Here is a 27,200-nt window from a genome sequence, read left to right as displayed (position 1 = left end):
TGTATATTCCTTGACTTTGTTGTAGACTGGGTGTGTATATTTCCTTGACTTTGTTGTAGACTGGGTGTGTATATTTCCTTGACTTTGTTGTAGACTGGGTGTGTATATTTCCTTGACTTTGTTGTAGACTGGGTGTGTATATTTCCTTGACGTTGTTGTAGACTTGGTGTAGACTGGGTGTGTATATTTCCTTGACTTTGTTGTAGACTGGGTGTGTATGTTTCCTTGACTTTGTTGTAGACTGGATGTGTACATTTCCTTGACTTTGTTGTAGACTGGGTGTGTATATTTCCTTGACTTTGTTGTAGACTGGGTGTGTATATTTCCTTGACTTTGTTGTAGACTGGGTGTGTATATTTCCTTGACTTTGTTGTAGACTGGGTGTGTATATTTCCTTGACTTTGTTGTAGACTGGGTGTGTATATTTCCTTGACTTTGTTGTAGACTGGGTGTGTATATTTCCTTGACTTTGTTGTAGACATGGTGTGTATATTTCCTTGACTTTGTTGTAGACAGGGTGTGTATATTTGCCTAGACTTTGTTGTAGACTGGGTGTAGACTGGGTGTGTATATTTCCCTGACTTTGTTGTAGACTGGGTGTGTATATTTCCCTGACTTTGTTGTAGACTGGGTGTGTATATTTCCCTGACTTTGTTGTAGACTGGGTGTGTATATTTCCTAGACTTTGTTGTAGACTGGGTGTAGACTGGGTGTAGACTTTGTTGTAGACTGGGTAGACTGGTGTAGACTGGTGTGTATATTTCCTTGACTTTGTTGTAGACTGGGTGTGTATATTTCCCTGACTTTGTTGTAGACTTGGTGTGTATATGACCTTGACTTTGTTGTAGGCTGGGTGTGTATATTTCCCTGACTTTGTTGTAGACTGGGTGTGTATATTTCCTTGACTTTGTTGTGGACTGGGTGTGTATGTTTCCTTGACTTTGTTGTAGAATGGGTGTGTATATTTCCTTGACTTTGTTGAAAACTTGATGTGTATATTTTCCGTGCTTTGTTGTAGACTTGGTGTGTATATGCAGGACTTGGAGTCGACTTTGACCTATCTTCTCCGGCAGGAAGTAGCAATACAGCGTACTATGAAATTAGACAGCATCACTGCTTTGAAAAATTTTCTTCTTGTGTTAGCAAAGGTATGTTAATTTTTAGCTTACCTGGCCTGTGGTGAGCTTATGTCATGGCGCGGTGTCTGTCTTCAGCTTATGTACTGGCGTGGTGTCCGTCGTCCGTCCGTCCGTCAACATTTCCTTTAAATCGCTGCTAGTCATAGAGTTATACATGGATTGTGACCAAATTTGGCAAGTAATATCCTTCAGGGAAGGGGAACAGAGTTTGTATAAATTTTGGCTCTGACCCCCCGGGGGCAGGGGGGTCAGAGCCATTAGGGGAAATAAGGATAAGTTCTTTAAATTGCTACTAGTCATAGAGTTCTGCATGGATTGTAACCAAATTTGGCCAGAAACATCATTGGAGGAAGGAGAATAGAGTTTGTATAAATTTTGGCTCTGATCCCCCGGAGGCAGTAGGGTTGGGGCCCAATAGGGGAAATAGAGGTCAATCATATAAACCACTACTTGTCCTAGAGTTCTACATGGATTGTAATAATGAACCTGTATTCAGAACATAACTTGGTATTACAAACCAGGTGAACAATACAGGCCCTCTGGGCCTCTTGTTCTAATTTGGTATAAAGATGATCTTGGCCCAGTTTCACATAGATTCCATAAGGAAATTACTTGAATTAAAACTTCCCATAGGAAAGCATTATGGTACAGAGATTAAGGAAAGAATCAAAGTTAAAAACTTTCCTGAAATTCTGTAAGGCTATGGGAAATTTTAATTCAGGTATTACCAAGTCCAGGATGTTTATGGAACTTGGTCCAGAAATAACTGTATGTTAAATCAGATGACAAAAATAATAAAGGAGATGTTTTAAAGGAATGGAATATTTTTTCAGAGTTCATAATTGGTTATTAGTGTCAAGACCAATATATGAATAAGAAATAAATTGAAACATGAAAAGATATAACGGTTGCATGTTCCGCAGTTTGTTAGTTGTTGAGTTATGAATACATGTAACTTTTCTTTTTAGTATTTCCCCGGGAGAGAACAGGTGAAGGGTTATCTGTGGCGTTTACATACTTGGCTTGTTACAGTTGGAGACAAGATCTCAGGCCAGGACTGGCTGCAGCGAATAGATAGCTTCCAGGTGACAATATCAACATTATAAATCTATGTGTCATAAAAGGAGTCTTTTTTCTTTAATAGAAAATTCAAATGAATTTCCATCTGTTTATGATGGTGAACAATCTGGAAAAAATGGATACTTGATCATATGACAGTGATATATTTAGATACTTTTCAGTTTATTTCTGGTCTGTACTGTAATTTATTTTGTTTTGATATGCATCCCAGATACATCTTTAATTGATTGGCCTAACTATAGTCCAGGTAAGTCTGGTCCATACTTTAATTTGTGACGTTGTTTTGATTCAGACTCCCGAGACGTACCTCCCAGAAAAGATCCAGTGGATTGGCTGTGCTGGTAGTGAGCCTCAGTACCGTGGCTACCCTTGTGGACTCTGGACATTGTTCCATACTCTCACTGTCAATGCCTACAGGATTGAAGGTTCTGGTAAATATTCAGTTCCTTATCGCATCATTGTGCTGAATCTCTATAATATTTGAACTACAAATATCCAAAGTTTGTGTCAATGTTGCAGATACTGTCTGGCCACTATTTCTTGCCAAGAACAAGTTCTTACAATTGCATATGTATTTGTATAATTACATGTTAATTTTTCTGGAAAAAAAAATCATTCTTCATGATAGATGATTCTAAAAGCAGTCTTGTCTGAAAATTTGTCTGAGGAATAACGTATAAATAAACATGTAATATGGTAGGATTAGTAGTGTATATTTGGCTGTATTGTGGTTTTACACTGATCATTACTAATACTCTTATTTCAGATAAACGTTTTAACTCTACAAGTGTACTTCATGCCATAACTGGATACATTGAACATTTCTTTGGCTGCTCAGATTGTACAAAACATTTTCTTAAAATGGCCCAGAGCGTGGACAGCGAGGTGAAGAACTCGAGCGACTCTGTGCTTTGGCTGTGGGAGAAACACAATAGTGCGAACGAGAGACTAAAATCAGACTTTTCTACCGACCCTCGTCATCCGAAGGTCCAGTTTCCCTCGGAGGAGACTTGTCAGCAATGTCACAAAGGCTCGTCTGCTCGACATAGCTGGAATAGACCTGAAGTTTTAAAATTTTTAACTGAATTTTATTCAAAGAATAATATTATTAGCATTGAAGACGATAATGAAAATGAGAATATAGAGGATTCTGCGTCTGATAAAAATAGAAACTACATGGATTGGTGGGAGAGACAACAAAGGAAAAAAGATATCGAAAAAATATGGAGTTTACGAGAGTCAAAAAAGAAAGCAAAACAGCAAAATAAAGAATCAGCCTTTTTACAAGATAATAGACAGAAAGTTAAACTTAACAAAAAGTATGATATAAACGAGTCCATAGTTAATGAGAAAAGTATAAAATCTTCGTTTGGATTCAGTCACATAGACTTAGGAATGTGTGTAGTGTTTTATGTTATGTGTACACTGATAGTCCTTATACTCTACTATCACTTCGCTGTCAAGAAGTGCCGATTTAAACTTCCACGTTAACAATACACTGTATAACATAAAAGCTTCGTTGTGTAGAGATTTCGTTATTTTGGCCCTATATATTTAATTGATATGGCAGTTGATGGGCTATTAATCTAAAAAACAAAAAGCTATGGAACCACAAGTATAAAAGCTGTGAAATGTATTAATTACATTAGTAGAATCATCGTTACAAATTTGTATCACGAATATTTCTAACCACCAAATAATTATGAAGTTACAAACCACTAGAGAACGTACCCATGAAAATTTCATGTTTTTCAGTGCAAATACATGTTGGGAAAGGAGAATACATTTATACTGTTAACCAACTCAGGCCAGTTTCTGTGTGCTTTTAAAGTTGGGTAGTTCATGGCTATTTAAAACAAGGTGAAATGGAACATTGAAAATCCAGATCACAAAATTAAATTGTCATCGAAAACTTTTTACGCATCAAAATGTGAATTAAATCACCACAAAAACGAGTTTGTTGACAGTACGTAGTAGCTAGATATAGTTATCTTTGCTTCCTATTTCCGACCACCAGACCTAAACATACAGGGAAACTCGGGATAGGTTTTTACAGTGATTTGAGCTTCATAACAAAATACTTTGTGCCATACTTAGTGATACAGATATTAATTTGATTGCTCCAGAAGCTTTAAAGATTTATTGTTGATGAAACAAAATTTAGTGCTATTTGAAAGCTTTAATAAGTGTTGGCTTTATACTTATTTTATTTTATGTCTTTTCTGTGTTTTTCTGCACACGATCAACTTTTAAAAAATGCACAATTTCAGTGAAGTTTGCTTTACATGACATACTTTTAATTTTTAGATATTTTATTGGTAAAAGAAGGTATGATGGCTGTTGCTTAGGCTACAGTCCTAGTTTACATGTCAAGAAAAGATGAATAGGTGATGTTGGCGTTTTAGATTTTAAATGTTAGGAGTGCATTAACCAAAGGTATGTAGCTGCTGTTTTAAAAAGAATCCTTGTTTTCTAAATATGTAATATATATCTTACTGGATAGCATTTTATCACTAATATGTAAAAGTGATCTTACTAAAGTTAAATATCACATAGTCAAAGTTCAGGATTAATTGTTTGCAAGATTTTTTTAGATAAAACTTGCCACTAACTAGTCTGCAGTACAATCATATGGTAACCAGGTGGGCCTTTTGTTTGACCATTCCATCATCAACTGTTTTATTGTACCCCAAACACTGCGTATGGTGTGACAATATGAGGTCGCTGTTAACAAGTCATCTAACATCTACACAATGAAGGCAGATGAATCTCGTTAAAAATAATATCAATTTCATTTACCACATTTTGTTACATTCCAATTCTCATTGCTTAACTCTGTGTTTGAGATTTTGTGTACATGCACCTCTATTCTGGGGTTGTGTTACTTTGCTTTTATTTGTGCCATTAATTAAGTATGTGATATATTCTCAGAGAATTGTGATATTTTTACTCCACCTTACTTTCTCAGCTTTCAAAATAAACTAGTCTATTTTAAATTGTTTAATTCGTAATATGACAATACCTGATAAATATACCATTCTTTCACAGCCCTCTGACTGATCAAGGAGTAAAAGTATCCTGTTTAAATGGTGTATTTTACAATGATTACTAATGTGAATGTCTGTAATAATGATGTTATGGTTGTGTGAATGTATCGTTATAATGAATCACCATTCTACTCAGATCAATCAGAGTTACTTCCCTTTATTTGTCAAACAAAGGGAAGTAACTCTGATATATCAGAAGGGATAGTTTGTGAATACATTTATGTGCTTAAATCGAGTTACATATGGTAAAGGGTCACTATTTCAATGATGCTTCATTACTGTCTATATATAGCTAGATTCATTCAAGTTCAATGATGTTTTAACATCAGTTTCACAGAAAAAGTGAATGACGCTTTTAACAGCTACAGGGATAATTCGAGGAAACAAACCACTGTGAATAAAGTTTCAAACAATAAGTCGTGAAATTTAACAACTAATTATAAATAGCATTCCAAATATGTGGCTCCAAGGTCACAAAACAATTTTACTAAAACATTCTTAACTTAGGACTTGAACATTTAGCCAATCACAGATGACATATGCAAACACTTACCTCCATGGTACATAATTTTTGATTGGCTGAGCCAAAACTTAAGTCTATAGATTGTTTCATTATCCTAGCTGTCAATGTTTAGTAGGACACATACACTTCTGCATAGAAATAAACAACTGCCAAATCTGTCTTTTTATGATTTGCCAATGATTGAAAAGTCACTTGGTCTGAACACTTGTTACATTTAAATGCTTGTACATTATCTTTAGAAAAACACAAGATATACCACAGGAATCTGATATTCTGTCAATATTAAGAAAATAATATACGCAAAAAAAGCACATGCTTTATGATACTAGGTGAACATGCCTGTTTATATCAAATTCCTGTGGATATAAAATAGTATGTAAGGCTTTGTTCTGCTGTTGTTGCATTGTGTAAATATGTTACAATTTTTAATTTCATCATCAAAATCAAACTTTGCTGGAATGCTGTTACTAGTCCTAATTAATTGTGTGGTCACAAATGGCTTTGATCAAAATCCTACTATGTTTTAATCATTTTGATCAGATCACAGGCTTTTGGCTCTATTGATATACAGTACCTCTATATGTGTAATACTGTGTCAGCATTATACATATATACATAGAGGTGTCTGTATATCTATAGTGCCACAAGTCTGTGATAAGACAAACAAGTCTATTTTTGTCTGAATATGATTATCATTATTTCATTTGTTTATGCCCAATGTAACCTGAGAGAATCAGGTTTGATGTTTTACTGGGATTACATGTACTTAGAAAAAAGTTCCAATGATTTATAAATTTTTAAGTGGTTTATATACTGTGTATTACTAAAAACCCGCCTATTTTGGTGTGCAGTTAAATATCGCATATTTATTGAGAGCAGTTAAATTAGTGAGAAGTGTAAAAATAACTTGTCTGAAAAAGATTCTTCTATTCTATAACAGAGCCTTTGATCTGTCAATAGTAAAATCATTTCAAATTAACACTCCATGAAAATATCATCTGGCATGAAAACGTGATATTAAGTTGTCGTCAAGTTGTTTAACTTTATCTTCTGCCCACCTTGTTCACTTCATCTATTACTGCTGTCTATCAGTTACTATTCAGACATATCAACGATTTTGATTTGTTTGTCACTGTGTTGTTCCAAATCTTATGTTTAGATTGTTTTTGTTATATGTAACATATTGAAATATTTTCACCACGCATGGGACCACAAATACTTGATCAAGGATGTATAGCAGAATCTTCCATATTCTATTGGCAATAACCCCACTTACCCTAGATATAGAAGATTTTAATGGGGGGGAGGGGGGTGGTATTATTACCGAATATACCCTGATTTTTGTTATGGGCGCCTTCATTTTGTACCAGGAGTACTTATATATATGTCCATGATATGCTACTTCCATTCTTTGTCAGATTTTTGTATCGTAACTCCATCCTTACAGTGTAGGTTTTGAAGTATGACCCCAGTCGGATTATTATACAAATCGTTACTCCATCCTTACAGTGTAGGTTTTGAAGTATGACCCCAGTCGATTATTATACAAATCGTAACTCCATCCTTACAGTGTAGGTTTTGGACGTCTGACTCCAGTCAGATTATTACATCGTAACTCCATCCTTACAGTGTAGGTTTTGGACGTCTGACTCCAGTCAGATTATTACATCGTAACTCCATCCTTACAGTGTAGGTTTTGGAGGTCTGGCCCCAGTCAGATTATTACATCGTAACTCCATCCTTACAGTGTAGGTTTTGGAGGTCTGGCCCCAGTCAGATTATTACATCGTAACTCCATCCTTACAGTGTAGGTTTTGGAGGTCTGGCCCCAGTCAGATTATTACATCGTAACTCCATCCTTACAGTGTAGGTTTTGGACGTCTGACTCCTGTCAGATTATTACATCGTAACTCCATCCTTACAGTGTAGGTTTTGGAGGTCTGGCCCCAGTCAGATTATTACATCGTAACTCCATCCTTACAGTGTAGGTTTTGGACGTCTGACTCCAGTCAGATTATTACATCGTAACACCATCCTTACAGTGTAGGTTTTGGACGTCTGACTCCTGTCAGATTATTACATCGTAACACCATCCTTACAGTGTAGGTTTTGGACGTCTGACTCCAGTCAGATTATTATACAGATCGTAACACCATCCTTACAGTGTAGGTTTTGGACGTCTGACTCCTGTCAGATTATTACATCGTAACACCATCCTTACAGTGTAGGTTTTGGACGTCTGACTCCTGTCAAATTATTACATCGTAACACCATCCTTATAGTGTAGGTTTTGGACGTCTGACTCCTGTCAGATTATTACATCGTAACTCCATCCTTACAGTGTAGGTTTTGGACGTCTGACTCCTGTCAGATTATTACATCGTAACTCCATCCTTACAGTGTAGGTTTTGGACGTCTGACTCCAGTCAGATTATTACATCGTAACACCATCCTTACAGTGTAGGTTTTGGAGGTCTGGCCCCAGTCCGATTATTATACAGATCGTAACACCATCCTTACAGTGTAGGGTTTGGACGTCTGACTCCTGTCAGATTATTACATCGTAACACCATCCTTACAGTGTAGGTTTTGGACGTCTGACTCCTGTCAGATTATTACATCGTAACTCCATCCTTACAGTGTAGGTTTTGGACGTCTGACTCCTGTCAGATTATTACATCGTAACTCCATCCTTATAGTGTAGGTTTTGGACGTCTGACTCCAGTCAGATTATTACATCGTAACTCCATCCTTACAGTGTAGGTTTTGGACGTCTGACTCCAGTCACATTATTACATCGTAACTCCATCCTTACAGTGTAGGTTTTGGAGGTCTGACTCCAGTCCGATTATTATACAGATCGTAACACCATCCTTACAGTGTAGGGTTTGGACGTCTGACTCCTGTCAGATTATTACATCGTAACACCATCCTTACAGTGTAGGTTTTGGACGTCTGACTCCTGTCAGATTATTACATCGTAACTCCATCCTTACAGTGTAGGTTTTGGACGTCTGTCTCCTGTCAGATTATTACATCGTAACTCCATCCTTATAGTGTAGGTTTTGGACGTCTGACTCCAGTCAGATTATTACATCGTAACACCATCCTTACAGTGTAGGTTTTGGACGTCTGACTCCTGTCAGATTATTACATCGTAACTCCATTCTTACAGTGTAGGTTTTGGAAGTCCGACTCCAGTCACATTATTAAATCGTAACTCCATCCTTACAGTGTAGGTTTTGGACGTCTGACTCCTGTCAGATTATTACATCGTAACTCCATCCTTACAGGTAGGTTTTGGAGTCTGCCCGTCAGATTATTACATCGTAACTCCATCCTTACAGTGTAGGTTTTGGACGTCTGACTCCAGTCAGATTATTACATCGTAACTCCATCCTTACAGTGTAGGTTTTGGACGTCTGACTCCAGTCAGATTATTACATCGTAACACCATCCTTACAGTGTAGGTTTTGGACGTCTGACTCCAGTCAGATTATTACATCGTAACACCATCCTTACAGTGTAGGTTTTGGACGTCTGACTCCAGTCAGATTATTATACAGATCGTAACACCATCCTTACAGTGTAGGTTTTGGACGTCTGACTCCTGTCAGATTATTACATCGTAACACCATCCTTACAGTGTAGGTTTTGGACGTCTGACTCCTGTCAGATTATTACATCGTAACTCCATCCTTACAGTGTAGGTTTTGGACGTCTGACTCCTGTCAGATTATTACATCGTAACTCCATCCTTACAGTGTAGGTTTTGGACGTCTGACTCCAGTCAGATTATTACATCGTAACACCATCCTTACAGTGTAGGTTTTGGAGGTCTGGCCCCAGTCCGATTATTATACAGATCGTAACACCATCCTTACAGTGTAGGGTTTGGACGTCTGACTCCTGTCAGATTATTACATCGTAACACCATCCTTACAGTGTAGGTTTTGGACGTCTGACTCCTGTCAGATTATTACATCGTAACTCCATCCTTACAGTGTAGGTTTTGGACGTCTGACTCCTGTCAGATTATTACATCGTAACTCCATCCTTATAGTGTAGGTTTTGGACGTCTGACTCCAGTCAGATTATTACATCGTAACTCCATCCTTACAGTGTAGGTTTTGGACGTCTGACTCCAGTCACATTATTACATCGTAACTCCATCCTTACAGTGTAGGTTTTGGAGGTCTGACTCCAGTCCGATTATTATACAGATCGTAACACCATCCTTACAGTGTAGGGTTTGGACGTCTGACTCCTGTCAGATTATTACATCGTAACACCATCCTTACAGTGTAGGTTTTGGACGTCTGACTCCTGTCAGATTATTACATCGTAACTCCATCCTTACAGTGTAGGTTTTGGACGTCTGTCTCCTGTCAGATTATTACATCGTAACTCCATCCTTATAGTGTAGGTTTTGGACGTCTGACTCCAGTCAGATTTATTACATCGTAACACCATCCTTACAGTGTAGGTTTTGGACGTCTGACTCCTGATCAGAATTATTACATCGTAACTCCATTCTTACAGTGTAGGTTTTGGAGGTCCGACTCCAGTCACATTATTACATCGTAACTCCATCCTTACAGTGTAGGTTTTGGACGTCTGACTCCAGTCACATTATTACATCGTAACTCCATCCTTACAGTGTAGGTTTTGGAGGTCTGACTCCAGTCCGATTATTATACAGATCGTAACACCATCCTTACAGTGTAGGGTTTGGACGTCTGACTCCTGTCAGATTATTACATCGTAACACCATCCTTACAGTGTAGGTTTTGGACGTCTGACTCCTGTCAGATTATTACATCGTAACTCCATCCTTACAGTGTAGGTTTTGGACGTCTGTCTCCTGTCAGATTATTACATCGTAACTCCATCCTTATAGTGTAGGTTTTGGACGTCTGACTCCAGTCAGATTATTACATCGTAACACCATCCTTACAGTGTAGGTTTTGGACGTCTGACTCCAGTCACATTATTACATCGTAACTCTATCCTTACAGTGTAGGTTTTGGAGGTCTGACTCCAGTCCGATTATTATACAGATCGTAACACCATCCTTACAGTGTAGGGTTTGGACGTCTGACTCCTGTCAGATTATTACATCGTAACTCCATCCTTACAGTGTAGGTTTTGGACGTCTGACTCCTGTCAGATTATTACATCGTAACTCCATCCTTACAGTGTAGGTTTTGGACGTCTGCTCCTGTCAGATTATTACATCGTAACTCCATCCTTAAGTGTAGGTTTTGGACGTCTGACTCCAGTCAGATTATTACATCGTAACTCCATCCTTACAGTGTAGGTTTTGGACGTCTGTCCGTCAGATTATTACATCGTAACTCCATCCTTATAGTGTAGGTTTTGGACGTCTGACTCCTGTCAGATTATTACATCGTAACTCCATCCTTACAGTGTAGGTTTTGGACGTCTGACTCCAGTCAGATTATTACATCGTAACACCATCCTTACAGTGTAGGTTTTGGACGTCTGACTCCTGTCAGATTATTACATCGTAACTCCATCCTTACAGTGTAGGTTTTGGACGTCTGACTCCTGTCAGATTATTACATCGTAACTCCATCCTTACAGTGTAGGTTTTGGACGTCTGACTCCAGTCAGATTATTACATCGTAACACCATCCTTACAGTGTAGGTTTTGGAGGTCTGGCCCCAGTCCGATTATTATACAGATCGTAACACCATCCTTACAGTGTAGGGTTTGGACGTCTGACTCCTGTCAGATTATTACATCGTAACACCATCCTTACAGTGTAGGTTTTGGACGTCTGACTCCTGTCAGATTATTACATCGTAACTCCATCCTTACAGTGTAGGTTTTGGACGTCTGACTCCTGTCAGATTATTACATCGTAACTCCATCCTTATAGTGTAGGTTTTGGACGTCTGACTCCAGTCAGATTATTACATCGTAACTCCATCCTTACAGTGTAGGTTTTGGACGTCTGACTCCAGTCACATTATTACATCGTAACTCCATCCTTACAGTGTAGGTTTTGGAGGTCTGACTCCAGTCCGATTATTATACAGATCGTAACACCATCCTTACAGTGTAGGGTTTGGACGTCTGACTCCTGTCAGATTATTACATCGTAACACCATCCTTACAGTGTAGGTTTTGGACGTCTGACTCAGATTATTACATCGTAACTCCATCCTTACAGTGTAGGTTTTGGACGTCTGTCTCCTGTCAGATTATTACATCGTAACTCCATCCTTATAGTGTAGGTTTTGGACGTCTGACTCCAGTCAGATTATTACATCGTAACTCCATCCTTACAGTGTAGGTTTTGGACGTCTGTCTCCTGTCAGATTATTACATCGTAACTCCATCCTTATAGTGTAGGTTTTGGACGTCTGACTCCAGTCAGATTATTACATCGTAACTCCATCCTTACAGTGTAGGTTTTGGACGTCTGACTCCAGTCACATTATTACATCGTAACTCCATCCTTACAGTGTAGGTTTTGGAGGTCTGACTCCTGTCAGATTATTATACAGATCGTTACTCTATCCTTACAGTGTAGGGTTTGGACGTCTGACCCCAGTAATCTAAAGATCTATATTTGATATAGTAGAGAGCTAGGCTATATATCCTTACTTTGTGATGTGGCCTAGATTCCTTCACATTGACATGTTCTGTCTGAATTTATTGTAAATTACACGTTCATGGTACCGGCTATTATACTACCTTTTGATGTCCTCCATACATAGTTGTTAATCATGATCACCAAATTGATGTCATTCTATTTGTAGAGCAAGTGACATCAGTTTCACCTTTAATTACCTGTTATAAACAGATGTACAATGTTATTTATGTATATCATGTTTACATTTTAAAAATTATTTTCCGCCGTAATATGGTAAATGCGTAAATAATTGTCCTCTATGCTTTCGTACGTTTCAGAGAAGCGGCTATATATCATTTGAATGAAATTGCTGGTTATGAAATGTTTGTTTAATATCAAACTTCTGATGAAGTAAAATTATATATTAATATAATTCCAAAACAATACAAACCTTTTAAAAATGCCTTTCGTGCAAATACCACGGTACAACTTGTAATTTTAGAAGCTTTAAGTTTCCTATATTTAATCTTTATTCTAAGGCTAATCAACCATTACCCTAAAAAGACATTAATTGAATGGAATACCAAAGATTTTACACGAAAAAAAAGTTCGGGCATAAAACCTTTACGGCTACATACTGTAATATGATACCGGTGTATGTGGATTTCATGAAGTTTATTTTCAGACATGTCCTACTCGAGTACAAGATGGGAGGACGAAAATGTTTATATAATAGGTCAAAGTCTGGACTTTGTTTTATATACTTCTATCCCTGTGCTGTGTACTGACCATTATAGTGGTAAAACTATGACCTACCAAACTCTACACAGAGCTAGAGGTTCCTGTGATTGGTTTGACGCGATCACCAAACCAATCCAAACCTGTCGTGTTAATTCTTCTATTGCCACGTGGTGACATGCCAGTGGTAGTTAGAACAAGGGAATGTACCCTCCTTGGTCAGATGATGGTTATAAAACGACATATAAAAATACTGCTGTAGCTTTAGGAGTTATATTGACAAAAGAATTATGATTTGTAGATTTCTGATGACAGAAATACGTTTTTATTCCTATTATTTATTGGCTCTGGATTTAAGCTCAAACAAAAGCAATAAAGTTGATCTAAGCTACATACACGTCTTTCTTGTTTATATTATTGACCGAGACTTAGATAGACGTAGATATCAATCTTCTTTTATAGAAAAAACGTTTTGCATTTGAATGTTCACATTATTTCTTACTATTCCTTAAACCGAATATACGTACCCGGCCTACTATACCTTTCGGCCGGGTACGAATTGGTCCCTATGTGTCGTAGTGGAGCACTGCCTCCGAAAATCACTCGGGCATAGTTTGTCATACTTTTTTGTAGGTTTCCGACTATTTTATGCGTATACATGCATTTACATATTATTTTTGTCCAAAACAAACATAACTACCATTCTTAATATCTACCGTACAGCTCACAAGACGTCAAAGACACGCCGTATAAATTCCCTTCAGAAAGATCTTCATATGTAATATGTAAAAAAAACGATGCCTCGATGAGAATTTGATATTTTATGTGGTTAAGTTTTATTGCCTAGTAGGTAAGCGATACCAAACAAGTACGATAAAACACAAACAAATGATTAATAATGGTTTGCATATCACTAATTTGCTCCATTAGCGGTAATAGGCACCAATTATAGCTCTAAAGACGACACCATTTTCTGTCTATAAGTCTTTTGAGCTACAATATTGCAGCTAACTAGTCCTAAGACTGGAAATTCACACTACAGCAAAATGGTTAGAAAGAACAACAATAAACACTTTAGTTGTATACGGTTGGTTGTAAATTGTTGTTGGTCATATCCTGTCTCAAGGACAATATTCTAAAAATATCTTCAGTTCAAATAAAGCATGTATATAAGGTCTATTACAACTCTATGTCGTTATTATTTGTAAACTGTTCAGGATATCTTGGCTAAACTATTGTGTAGTTACATCACCTTGAACGGTATGCGATGCTTTTCTGCTATTATCATCGTTTCACATGGTAAAATAAATACAAAAGTTTCAATGGTTTTTGTCCGAACGAGGAAAAGGGGAAAATAATTTCTTTTTTGAAACGTTGGGAACACGAGTTTATTTTCCCAGTTCAACTAGCAAGACATTAAATGCAATGCCTTATTTTCCATTCATCTTAAAACAAAACAAAAAAGCAATATTAGCGTAAATGTTTTTTATTGCACTAGAATCGTGTGTATATCGTATTGAACAAAAAATCATTCATAGTTCAACAAATTATAAAAAATACTAAATATAGTAAATTTTGTTTGGCACTGACATACTGAAATGAGAGGGAAAAGAAAAAACCAGACATGATTGGTCAATAGGTAAATGACGTCATGTAAGGACAGACATGATTGGTCAATAATTAAATGACGTCATGTTATGATAAAAGACAGGGAGGAAGAGTAAGATATTGGAAATAAAGGAAAGACATCGAGGATTTCATAAAAAAAACATTGGATAGGATGTAACATCAACTAAATATCAACTTACAAAAATATGATGAACAAATTGTACATGTATTTATTTACATGGCGATGAAATAAAACACGATTTTGATTAGCCAGATACCGTACAGTCTCTGGAAGTCAGCTGACAGAATAATGACGGGTGTTGGTAGCATAATCTCAAGTACGTGTACATGTTGAACGTAAAATATGACATGGAAGAAATCGGCATTTTTTATAAAAAGGAACTACTTTATGAGAATATGTTCCGTTTAACGATAGACTGGGCATGAAAACGTTGTTACAATTATATGTTGGCCAAAAAAAAAACCGCATTTGTGCGATTTGATTCCAATCATAAAACAAACTCCGACTCTTCAGTTTTGCCTCCCCCCCCCCCCCAAAAAAAAACAAGAATCTTTTACAGCTACAAAACAAACGAACGGAAAACGTTATGTCCACTGAAAGAGCTGTAAACTGCAATCGTGCGAGATTCTATTCTTCAAAATCATGCACACGCGATTATGTTTAACAATTATCGCAGCAAATTCGAGCAATCTACTAAAATGCACAATAAATCGTATATACAAATGTCAACACACGCTTTTCCTGTACACTTGTCCATATATACATCTGTACATTATGTAACAAATCCACTAAATATATTAATCTTTAAATAATTCGAGATCATCAGTTCAATTCATGTTTATGTTTAAAACTAACATGAAAATGAGTTGTTTCTGAAACACAGTTAAATATAGGATAATATATCGTTAGCTTTGCCGACATTTCATACCGACGCTCAGTTCACATTTCATGTGATGCCGATTAATACTTTCCAATACTAGATTAACTTGATTTGAACATGTCGCATAGCAGTCTCTCAATTGGTACGTTTCCTATTGTCCTGCGGAAGAATACGTCTTCGAGTGCGCGAGCATTGACTGTGCGCAGGGCCGGAAGCATGAGAAGAAGTTTTCCGAATCGAACTTTGTTGTTTGGTTGGTGTGTAGCGGTGTACTCGTGAAGCATGAGTTGAGCCTGGTCCTGCAAAGTGTCCACGTGCATGTAGTCTCGCAATCCACGTGACTCTGAAAACAACCAATCGTATAGATGATAGAATGTTTAATTACTTACATTCAAGTGAGCAAAGGTTTTGGTGCAAAGTATTAATATGTCATCTAAAACATTTGAAATAAAGGACAAGAGGAGCAAGAACGACAAAAACGGAAACGGCAATGAAAGAAGAACACCAAAAACAGTAACAATTTTAACAATTGGAATAGTTACTTTGTTGAACATGTACCTGATTTGAAGAGAACAAGTGCCTTTAGGCATGCGTACTCTGTGGAATCGACTCTCAGTGAATTCAGACGAGCAATGACGTCATTAAGTATCCGAAGGTTGGCGGCCATTATAGCATGCTTCTCTCCAATCTGTGGGTCGAGGTGCAGTGAGCCGGGTGCCAGAAGAGTGGCTACAAATAAACATTACCAAAATTAGGACAACTGTTTATGTACTGTACAATCACTACTTTAAAGCGACATTATGGGCTAATTATTATGCAGAATCTCTCCAGAAGAGTTGAAAATTCATCGTTGAAAGAATTTGTTTGCTTACCAACGTCAATTGGAAGAGACCATTGAGCAGCACTAAGGACGAATAATTCGCTCCAGGATTCCTCCAATAATATGGCCTGGTCTCGAAAAGGAAGTTGGAGGAATGACGGGATGTTCCTAGCCCATTTTACTGACATAAACAGTAATCTAGCCGCCGTCTCGAACAGATTTTCTGTGTTGGAGTTGATGTTGTTGGTTGAAACATTTGAATCAGGAAAACGAGGGAAGAATGGAGATTGGTTCGTAACAGGAAATCTGGATCCATCTGAGCCTAAACTTGTTCCGTAGACGCCAGGTATAACAATGGGATGTACTTTAGTCGTTTGCGGCGGTGACGTCATAACAGTCGAGGAAACTCTGGGACTATCGCAGCTCTTGTTGGTCAATGATTCTTCTGCAATATTCAGAGAGGAGAACATTTATAACTCGGAACTATAAAACTTTTGTCGGAAATACTACATGCACATTGGATATGGATGCACAAATTGACAATAAGGTTTCTAATAAATGTTCAGTCATTTACCTTTTTCGCCTTTGATAATGTCGTTCTGGGGCGTTATACGTCCGTTACTTTCCGGTGATATTCGGTCATTTCCGTTATGTAATGGGGACGGTGAACGACTGCAGTTCCGGTTGAAGTCTTCGTTTGAAAGAGGTGAATTGCTGGATGAAGCACTACTTCCGCCGTCACTGGTTCCACCGCTGTAGCGGACTGTTAGATTGGCGTTAGGGATCATGCTGGGGATGAACATTCCTGGTAATCTGTGGTCAGTGATGTGTAGCGGAACAGGGGTAAAACCGTGGTTAGGGGTGTGTGGGTGACCATAATCAGCTGTCATGGTAACTGGAGTGTGTGAATACTGATGGAATGGTGTAAATTGTCTGAAAAAGATATCAATATTATGTAAACCAATGGAACTATCAGGCATCTAATAAACAATGAAGATATCACGCTCATTTAAAGGACGCGCGACTGATGATACTGTGCAATGTTAACGTATAACTTATCCCTATCAAACCTTCCGTTCAATGTATTTCTATTAATGTACGTACTTTGGTCTTTCAAAGAACTCTCCAAGACGATGGAACATGTGCGGTTTGTTATCCTCCGCGTCGTCCGTGTCCCTTTTGTACTGGTAACAGCGAGGTGCCCTCTCGTGCTGAACAGCTGAAGTAGAAAATAAAGGTACAGCGTTAGCCAACACTAGAAATTACGTAAATGAATGCTCAACTACAGGAAAAAGCTCTTAACGATGTTCCATGTGGTTAAATTGTGTATGGATTCAAACCAAATATGTTCTTGTACAAAAGGAATGCAAGTTGGGAACTTAATCGTACAGTTTATTGCGCAGGGGTCAAGGACCTTCGGCAACACCCTTAAATACCTTTTTAATTGTTGTCATGCATGCAGACTTGAAGTCTGACATGAAATGTCTAGTTAGGTCGGATAAATTGCAGTCTTTGTGCAAGTATTTCATAATCTCTGAGGTAATTTTCTATGCCACGGAAAAGGCTAATCGTCTGAAAATCGTCTGTTTGTGGCTTTGTCAACCATTTGCCGCCCGAATTTTGCAGGCAACGTACAAACCATGAACAGGTTTCAAATATTCGCATCTTACGCGAGGCAAAAAGACAATAGTCTGTCCGAAATGAATCTTATTAGCGGAGCAATTTTATAAAGAAAAAACAAACAAATGTAGAAACAGATTGTGTGTGTACCTAAGCACCGTTACATATCGGGGAGAGTTAGTTCAGAGTAAACACCAACTGGTCCTGCCAACGTCAAGTCACAAAGTCAATGATGGACACTGTATTGTTGTATATAGACCGTAAAGATTAATGATGTTATTAAGACCACGATCACTCCATAACGTGTAAACATCTCCGTCATCCTTCACATCCTAATCTGTGTACTCTCGTCATCGACTGGATGCCACAGCTCGCGACAGGCACGCGACAACGACAATTGATATGGTAGAATAGCAGGTGGAGCTGCGGTCGATACTCGTCCTAGGTATGAAGTACCCGGGGTGATTGATGGATTAGCTCATTAGGGTCCGCTTACCACTAAAACGGTGGGCGGAGGGGTAGGGATCGAACGCGACCACTTATCCGTCGTTTGGAGGAGGTGTCACGTGGTCCGGCTCCTCCAAATTAATCCGCCTAGTTATCATAAAAGTAGGTCGTCAACTTCACGTGACAAATACGGACTATAACGGCTCAGATGATAAATATACTACAGAATTTGGCAAAATATTACCGTATATGTTAGAAGTATAACATGTCGCCAAATCTGATACGACTTTGACTCTAAAATACCTGATCCCCTGAGCGCTTTATTGACCCGATGTAAGATGACCCAGCACGCGCCACGTCCGTAACTATTTTCGAGAAGTCTGTAAATTTGTTCACTGGTTCCTCATTAGAGGCTGGTACGGGACGATATGTTTATACAGTAAACCGACTCCCTGACTGGCCTTTTTACAGTACTAGTCCCCGGGCCGACTGGGAAGTCCCAGGTGCTAAATACAGGTATACCGCTAACTTCGAGTGCAACTATTGTTAATTTGTATGTGTTAATTGTTAGCTTTGGACTTGAGAAATCAGCATCAGATTTGGTCTCCGACGATTTTTGCACGTACAGTCACAGATGTCATTGTTCTCTGTTTCCGAATTCAATTAAAACATTATTTTTCTGTGCTAGAAGTCAACAGTCATACGAGAGACCGACCTGGAAGGGCTGAAGGTGTGTTATATTACATTAACTATTCAATGTCCGATATTTGCAGTTATTTCTGATGTTGTGCTTTAATTGTCACTGAAAAATGAAACCTTTGAAAACAAAACCCAAGAAATTCTATACACTCAAGGTCCCAGAAAATCGTTAAAAACTTACTGAATCTTCTTACATTGTAACTCTTCTTTGATTTTTTTTTGCTTTTTGTTATGAACTTGTTTTCAATTTGTTTGAACTGTCTTTGAATCCTCAAGGTATCAATCAAGAACACTCACCATCTTTATTCATCTTGACGTCCAAACATTTTTTAAAGCGGCATGCCTGGCACTGGTTCCGCCTGGCGACGTCCACCACACAGTTACCATTCTCCTTACATACGTACTCCAGATTCCGGCGGATACTCCGCTTGAAGAACCCCCGACAGCCATCACAACTCTGGACGCCATAATGCTTACCGGAAGCTTTGTCACCACATACCAAACATATCACTTCCGGTTTACGACTTGGAGGACTGTGGTCTGTGGAAAGTACAAAATTTGGAGTTATTTAACTCGTTGCGAAACTTGACTTGTTTTAGTTTCTAAGCAAAGAAGCGCATTTCCATGGCAAAGGATCACTATCCTGCAATATAAGAAACAGCGCCAAATTGGACTCAGTGAGGCTATGTTCACTGCCAAATGCAAATTATTTCAATAAAATGGCCAGATGATTAAAATAATCATATCTGGTAGAATGAACTAACTCACATCGTTCTACAATAATGTCGATCATGATTACGATTTTACGATTCCTTTGACGAGAGGCTTGTTGTCATTCTGCTGTACTCCACGTGAATGTTTAGGATTATAGAGGTCATGTTTGTGACCAATGAGGCATACTGAACAGACTTGTGTTGGCCTTGATCGCACAGATAACCGTGACCAGACAGTCGGGCACATCTCGGCCGATAACAAGTGTCATTGTTGTTGTTTATTTGTTGATGTTTTGTTCGTATGTGGGATGGGCAGTATGCTTAAAATCAATATTTAAAAAGCTAATTTGTCAGTAATTCCAAGATCTGTTATTTACCTAAAAATATCTTAAACAAATATGTAAGCCGATACATTTGTATTTCTTCGCGCCAATCAACAACAGAGAGGGTTTGGGTTTCATTAGTTGATCGTCCTATTAGCAGGCAATGTATTAAACATGGTGGATAGAAAACGTTTTATATTGGAGTATTGGAACACGATTATTAGGACGAGTTTCTAAGCCAACAAGAATAGTGGCAGGGGGAATTAAAATGTACGGCGATCATGTTTTTAAACAATATTAAGCTGACCCTATTAAGATAAGCTCGCTAGAATCTTTAGAAAACAAAATAATTATATAATCCTAGTGTGTTTACACATTACATTACCATTATATGATAATATATTTTTCATACTTGATACATCCATCAACAAAACGATATAGATGTAAACAGTCGCGGTAAATATTATGTGATTTTAGATACGATTTTTTTTTCATGTTTCTGACAATCGATATTGTCGTTTCCTGTGATACAAGAACTTGTGCCGCTTATCATCTGTTGTTTATACAATAAATATGACAGATGTAATTTTCATTCTTTGCAACCAGTTTCACAAAGAATATGTCCTTTGTATATCTTCAATATATTTCAATATTTTTAATTTATGGATATCTTTTAAGGGTTTTTCTTGAATTCTGTAAATCTTGCTATTTGCGAAAATAATATAATATTGTTATTGTTATAAAGATATCAAAAGAAAATACTTTTTATTTTATTTAATCGATTTGATAGAATTAAAGTTTAATTAATTAGTTTTTCCCATTGAGTGACCAGCGATTTACAATAAATATCAGCAAATGGTACATGTACAGTATGTCCAGACACGTTTTAAATAGATTTCAAATTACACAATTAATTTACTACGCCTTGCAGCCTTTCATGAAAAGTAGTACATTGTTCTAATTATTTTTTACTAATGAGATAAGCTTTATGTATGTGTTCAAATACTGTAGTTATGTTTTCTAAACTTTTCAATAATGCAAATGATAAAAACTTCAGACATCAGTGACACTTTATCAAGGTAATATTTTTTAATCTTGTAATTTGACTGCCATATATATAATTTTCTCTGTCGTTTGTAGAGAATATTATGAATTAAAATTATAAAAAAATGTAGGTTTCTATATTCAAATACTTTCTATGACACACATGATTAAAATACTCTCTAAAATGTATTCGTCAGAAACTTGGGAAAAAAATCAAACATTATAAGTCTTATTTTACTTTTTTTTTTTTATTTAAAGTTTCAATTTTAAAATAACGAAACTATTTATATTATATATATTACAGGTGTTAGACGTATTGTGATCTTTGGACTGTATTTTATCACGTGCGATCAGCGATCAACCTGATACGGAACCAGACAAGGTTAGAGGTCAGTCTGAGGAATTATCAACCTCTGATACAGGATAACCGACTTACAGGTACACACACGTGATCACGTCCTAAAAAGCTTAATGGACTTCACTTGCACTTGCGATTATTGAATTCATATTAAAGTTAAGAATGCAAATGGTTGCCATAGTTTTGAACAGTATCTGTACTTTTGCATATACGTATTACTTTAATACCGAATTGTAGGATTTATAGTATATAGTACAAAGTATATATGTATATTACTAGTAATTTATAATATTATCTTGATAAAACTTGATATTTAATACCAGAATCATTATAATATAGATATACAATTGAACATGTATTAATTACTATAGTTTCAAATGCATATATCTACCTTCTATTTAATCTTTGTATCTCAGTTTTGAGGAATAAAAGAAATGATGATGATGATTGTGGAAACAATGACTGACTTTAAAAACTTGAACTGAAATCAAGACAATGCGTAATACTTTCACGGGTCTTTTTCAAATATATTTTTACAATCATACCAAAACCATCTTACAATGGGTTTCTAATAATATTGTCAGATAAATAAAAGAAAACGTGTCTTCAGTTCTAATGTTACATATATAATCTCTATAGACTTATAGTTAGTATACATGTTTGTACAAGTGTCCACTGGTGCTCGGACTAATTCTACCCATAATATGTAATATTGCAAAGAAACTTGACCATAACTATACGTCATCGAATCAATAAGCTCAGATGACCACACCAGAACAGTGGCCGCATCGAGAGGTCAACGGATTTTAACTTAAGGACGCCAGTGGGTTAAAGGGGAGATAATTCTTCTGATCTGGACTTACTACACTAATGAAGCGTATTGATATTCATTCGATTTTGTAAACAAATAAGTCCACGCCGCGTGTCCGTGTTTGGTCAACATGTAAACAATAGACAGTATTGTTATAGTATTATTACAAGTGGATTACCAGTGATAATCCAGTAGTGTAAAGTTACGGCAGGTTACATCGACATGTTGAGTGAAATTTCGGGGGTTAATACACGTCTAAATGCATTTAATCAACTTCTCACATACTTATGATTAAACTAAGTTTATGATGTCACGGAATTACTACTTGGTGTATATGTGAGCCAGCATGTTAGTACAGAGTATAACCACAAGATAACGATCACGTCAGTCAGAGCAACGTCCACACGACTTACCTGTATATTCATTACTGGAGATGTTTTCTCTCTCCAAAAGTTTTACGTAATACAGTGACATAACACTACTGTATAATATTAGTTATTTTGTGCCTTGGTAAAAAAATGACTTCAAATTGATAAAGATTTTAAAATATAAAACTAATATTTTGTCATGATATATATATATATATATAAATTTATTTCATTCATATACGTATTAGTTTATTTTTCACAAATGGAATCGTTATTCTAACCATAAATGACCCGCAATATGTTTAATGAAAAAGACCCGATCATCTTAACTGCTCCCTTTTCAAAATGTCTCTGATGCATATTATGATCAAATAACCCCGATATTAAATCCATATTGTGTTTAAAGTTCCTAATTATCCTAATTAGTAGTAAAGTTAACTTGTAAGAAAAAAAAAGTTTTTTTACATAGGTCGTTGCGAAAATAAAACGTGTCCTTATAAAAAAAAAAGTGAAAACAAAAGTTTGGGAGAAAACTTTCAGATCTGTCAGGTCACATTCTCTACGTTAGATACAACAATAAAAAATGTCACACCACACAATTGTTTGTACAATGACATAAACGTAAAAACATGTCCCTCTGTAGGTGGAGCGTCACACAGGTGAGTCGAGTGTTATCTTAGTAATCAGCTGTGGCATTAACAGGTAATATACAGGTGTCATAGCTCTCTGATCCTCATCAACGGCTAATCCCGTTTTAGGGGCCAAATATCACTACAACTACACGCCCCTTTTGAACATACCTAAGGGAGATAATCCGGGCCAGGTAGCGGGGACAAACAATTGGTTACCTGTGGCTACCTGAAGTAGCGGTAGAGCAAATGTCGCCAGATGCCAGTTGGTACACCTGCCCACTATGTAATCCATATACCAGTCATTATACTAACTGTATATAAACTTATGAAAAAACGATATTAAAAAGTTTGTCAATTAATTATTATGCATAAAATGAAAAGGCTAGCTTATCTAGACAAGTATATACATCGGTTTATTACAATATTTCTTGCGCCGATCAATTCATCTAAAACAAAGGACGTTCGTTGTTCTGACATCAGAAAAGTATTCAGAATTTCAAAAATGAATTGAATCTAAATAAGTAAATTATATATGATACAATGGCTCTCAGTGATTAAATCGTTATCGAAAGATGCGGGAAATGGGAAACAGATGTAGCATAACCAAATAATTCTGATTTCGCTGTATTTGTTAGTTTGTGTTTTTCGTGTTATTTGTTTACGTAACAAGTGACACTCCGGGTAAAATTGATGATTTTTGGACTACAGACTTTTTTTTCTTCAGTTAACCAGATGTATGTATTAACTATTTACCTATTATTTACGCCTCTCAGAATTCAGGAAATATACATACTAAGGTGTCCCAGTTGACTTCAATTTCGGCATCCTAAAACTGCTTTAAACGCTAAAAATCTATTTGATTTAGCATACATTTTATTTCATTTGTATTTCACATGTAAAATAAACAGTGCGGTCAAGCACATCTAGATCGCTATTTCAATGGGTTTCTTTTCCGAAGTAACGAAACTAATGGTTTTGATTCTTAATAAGCGTAAGGTTTCAAATAACACTAAAAAGATGACCTAAAGAGAGACTTAAAGAGATGGAAAATAAACAAAACCAATCGCTCATTTGTACTTGTCCTATTATGACGTAATATCGAGTCCTACCTAAAGCAGAAAGAAAGCTGAATTAAATTCTGTTTTAAAGTAAACTAAAGGAGAGACGCCATTGATGTATCAACTTATTCTATAGAACTTTCGGAGATAAACAATGAAAACTGTGTCATATTTTCGAGACGTTTCTCTGGCGATAAATTTTACATATAGGCATATCTATACACGTTTTATAATTTCTACGCTGTGTATATATAAACCATGGCCTTTATCTATCAAAGAAGAATAATATAAAATCATCAATAATTTGTATATCATGTATATGTTGGGTATAAATACACAAAACATCTGACCACTTCTCAAAACAAGGCTCGTAGTTCACGTCACTTCACGTGGACTCAAATATGGACATTCACGTGCGTTCACTGCTTATATAATACCTGTACATGCAGTTTTGATACAAGCGCGATCTTCGATCTTTGCACGTGCTGTTTGCTAATCCCATGGTCACAGTGAGATCGGGTCAGTAAGGGAGTTCTCGACCCAGTTGCCCATAGCATTACAGGGTCACGGAAACTTCACAAAATGACGGTACTTATAACATAAGTCACTTGTCATGAACTGAACTATCTTTTTAACAGATAAATACCGAACAAACGCATCTAATGACTTGTAACACATTAAAATTCTATGACATTATGGGATTTTTTTTTATTATTTTTTTTTTTTTGGGGGGGGGGGGGGGTGCGATATACGCCGTAAAACATTATTTTCAATGACATTTTTCACATACCCCTGAAATGCACGCGCACGTTCCAAATATGTATTTCATCACAAGTATACGCCCGGGTTATAGATCTCTATGAACACACAGTAAGTGAATTTGGGATTTGTCATAAATAACCGATTATAGAGCTGTAAAATAGTCAGGTTTGTCTTTATTCTTCTGGTAAATTTATCATACTTTGATTTTTATCGACTATGTTTAAATAGGAAAGTATACAATATTTATGTTAAAAATATTTAACGTACATTAGGCTCTATATCATATTTTTATTCCATAACTTAAGTTTTATGAATTATTTTCATCCGATATATCTGTGCAAGTTTTAATGAAATCGGACGAAATTAAGAAAAAAATCAGTGCGTTTTATGGTATTTCACAAAATACGAACAACTGAATAATCATTAATAACAAAAGCACACTGAACAGTATAACAGAAAATAATTAAATGTTGTAATTGTTAAAAGAAAATTAATTAGTTGACTTACCGTGGAGTATCTGAGGTGCGATAGTCGCGCTCATCGCTTGTTTCGTTGACGTGGATGATAATAATGATGATTTCCTTGACCGTCGTGATAAGACCTCCCTTGTAGATGTTAGACTCCGAAAGTCAACGCCTGTCAAAATACTCTCACCTTCGATATCGCGTGCGTATTGAGCAACTAATGACAATGATAAAAGCTCGCCCCTGATTGGTCAGACCACTTGGCTGGGTGGAATTACAACACAAATCCATTGGGCGGAGTTTAACCCCTGACCCTCTTTGCAAGCATTTTAATAATTTGTGATTATTGAATGAGCGTCGTTAGATGGGCGGGGATTATCGTTAATATTATTCACAATACATCTGTATTGTGTAATTTGGGCATCACGCCGGGAACCCTACCAACGGTCAATTGACCACAAACACTTTAGATCGCTGGTCACTCTGGTCAATTAATAGCCGTATTTTTGCTACAAGCCTTTTGTGAAAGTCTCATTATTTTCAAAATTTCATTTAACCAAATCTGCTTAAGATAATTATTACGGCTATATTGTAAATTCGATATTAAACACAAGCAAAATTTTGTAGATTTCCAATTTAGGGTTTTTGAAAGCAAAATAAAGTCGACTACGATCTTATGACTTTTATATCTATACACGAAATGTAACATTATGGTGAAAAATTTACAGAAGTGCCGTAGACACGTGTTTCTATTCCCTTTATTATATTTAATTATATAAATTGTGTTTTATATCGCGTCATCAAGAATTTTCGATAAAGAAAAGTTTAAACCAGACCAAGATTTCAATTAGTTTAAATGATTATTTAACAAACAATCATGCTCAAAAATCAATATAAGAAACAATGTGTTATTTAATATATGTGTAGAAGAACAGGGAAAATACACATTCCTGTCGAGTGCCCCGACCAGGAATCGAACCCGGGTCTCCGGCGTGGAAATCTACGGCTCTACCGACTGAGCCAAAGAAGCATGCTCCGTCAGCTGAGTGACAGAGACCGTATTTAACACTATGTACAAGTCACACCGACCCGCTCCTTTTACATATGTATAGATCTATATATTGATTATCTACTCACTGCCCCAAATCAATAAGTAGAAATAATAAGTACCATATGCATACATAACAAAGATAGACAGAACGGAATCATGGGAACAAAACAAACGATAACATTCTACACAATGAAAGAGGGTTTTCTCTGACAAGGTTACGGTCTCTCAACAATAGGTAAATTTTCTAAAATAAGAATCATCTTTGGATTTGTAGATAAAGATACATATAAAAATACATATCTATGCAGTCTAACATAAAATGATGAAATGATTGAACTTCTTTTAATGCCTAAAAACCAATATAATGTAAATGTGAATGTTGAAAATA

General features: G+C 36.6%; 2 protein-coding genes and 1 long non-coding RNA gene across 4 annotated transcripts in view; 2 read left to right on the top strand and 1 right to left on the bottom strand.

The window, feature by feature from the left end:
- Positions 1 to 9,040, top strand: part of LOC138320546 (sulfhydryl oxidase 2-like) — a 39,937-nt gene extending 30,897 nt beyond the window's left edge. The window contains exons 7-10 of the mRNA XM_069263578.1: positions 1,019 to 1,148; positions 2,108 to 2,224; positions 2,512 to 2,650; positions 2,986 to 9,040. Of these exons, the coding sequence (XP_069119679.1) occupies positions 1,019 to 1,148; positions 2,108 to 2,224; positions 2,512 to 2,650; positions 2,986 to 3,710 (1,111 nt within the window). The 3' untranslated portion in view covers positions 3,711 to 9,040. The remainder of the gene's footprint in view (positions 1 to 1,018; positions 1,149 to 2,107; positions 2,225 to 2,511; positions 2,651 to 2,985) is intronic.
- A 2,107-nt stretch (positions 9,041 to 11,147) lies between these two features.
- Positions 11,148 to 13,525, top strand: LOC138320545 (uncharacterized). Its single transcript, XR_011208210.1, has 2 exons — positions 11,148 to 11,759; positions 11,995 to 13,525. It is a non-coding gene; the product is annotated as an uncharacterized lncRNA (long non-coding RNA).
- Positions 13,526 to 14,611: 1,086 nt separating this feature from the next.
- Positions 14,612 to 26,020, bottom strand: LOC138320544 (photoreceptor-specific nuclear receptor-like). Of its 2 annotated transcripts, none has more exons than XM_069263576.1 (7): positions 25,805 to 26,020; positions 19,526 to 19,768; positions 17,567 to 17,681; positions 17,037 to 17,395; positions 16,515 to 16,907; positions 16,201 to 16,371; positions 14,612 to 15,985 (listed from the first exon to the last, which is right to left on the bottom strand). In XM_069263576.1, the coding sequence occupies exons 1-7, from the start codon at positions 25,836 to 25,838 to the stop codon at positions 15,744 to 15,746; spliced, it is 1,557 nt and encodes a 518-aa protein (XP_069119677.1). In that variant the 5' UTR covers positions 25,839 to 26,020; the 3' UTR covers positions 14,612 to 15,743. The 2 variants fall into 2 exon arrangements, with proteins under 2 accessions (XP_069119677.1, XP_069119678.1); XM_069263577.1 differs by lacking the exon at positions 25,805 to 26,020 and adding an exon at positions 19,997 to 20,250.
- Positions 26,021 to 27,200: the final 1,180 nt, after the last annotated feature.

This window comes from Argopecten irradians, chromosome 4, assembly GCF_041381155.1.
Source record: "Argopecten irradians isolate NY chromosome 4, Ai_NY, whole genome shotgun sequence".
Classification (NCBI taxonomy): Eukaryota; Metazoa; Mollusca; class Bivalvia; order Pectinida; family Pectinidae; genus Argopecten; species Argopecten irradians.
The sequence above is the reverse complement of the archived record's forward strand: the minus strand, read 5'-3'. Positions and strand labels throughout refer to the sequence as shown.

What these genes read in the sequence shown, in the direction of transcription:
- LOC138320544 (XM_069263576.1), bottom strand. Translation starts at nt 25,838, where the DNA reads ATGAGCGCGACTATCGCACCTCAGATACTCCACG. An exon ending in GAGTTCTTTGAAAGACCAAA is followed by an intron (nt 17,396 to 17,566) that starts GTACGTACATTA and finishes TATCTTTTTCAG; the next exon opens with ACAATTTACACCATTCCATC. An exon ending in ACTTGTTCTCTTCAAATCAG is followed by an intron (nt 15,986 to 16,200) that starts GTACATGTTCAA and finishes GGTTGTTTTCAG; the next exon opens with AGTCACGTGGATTGCGAGAC.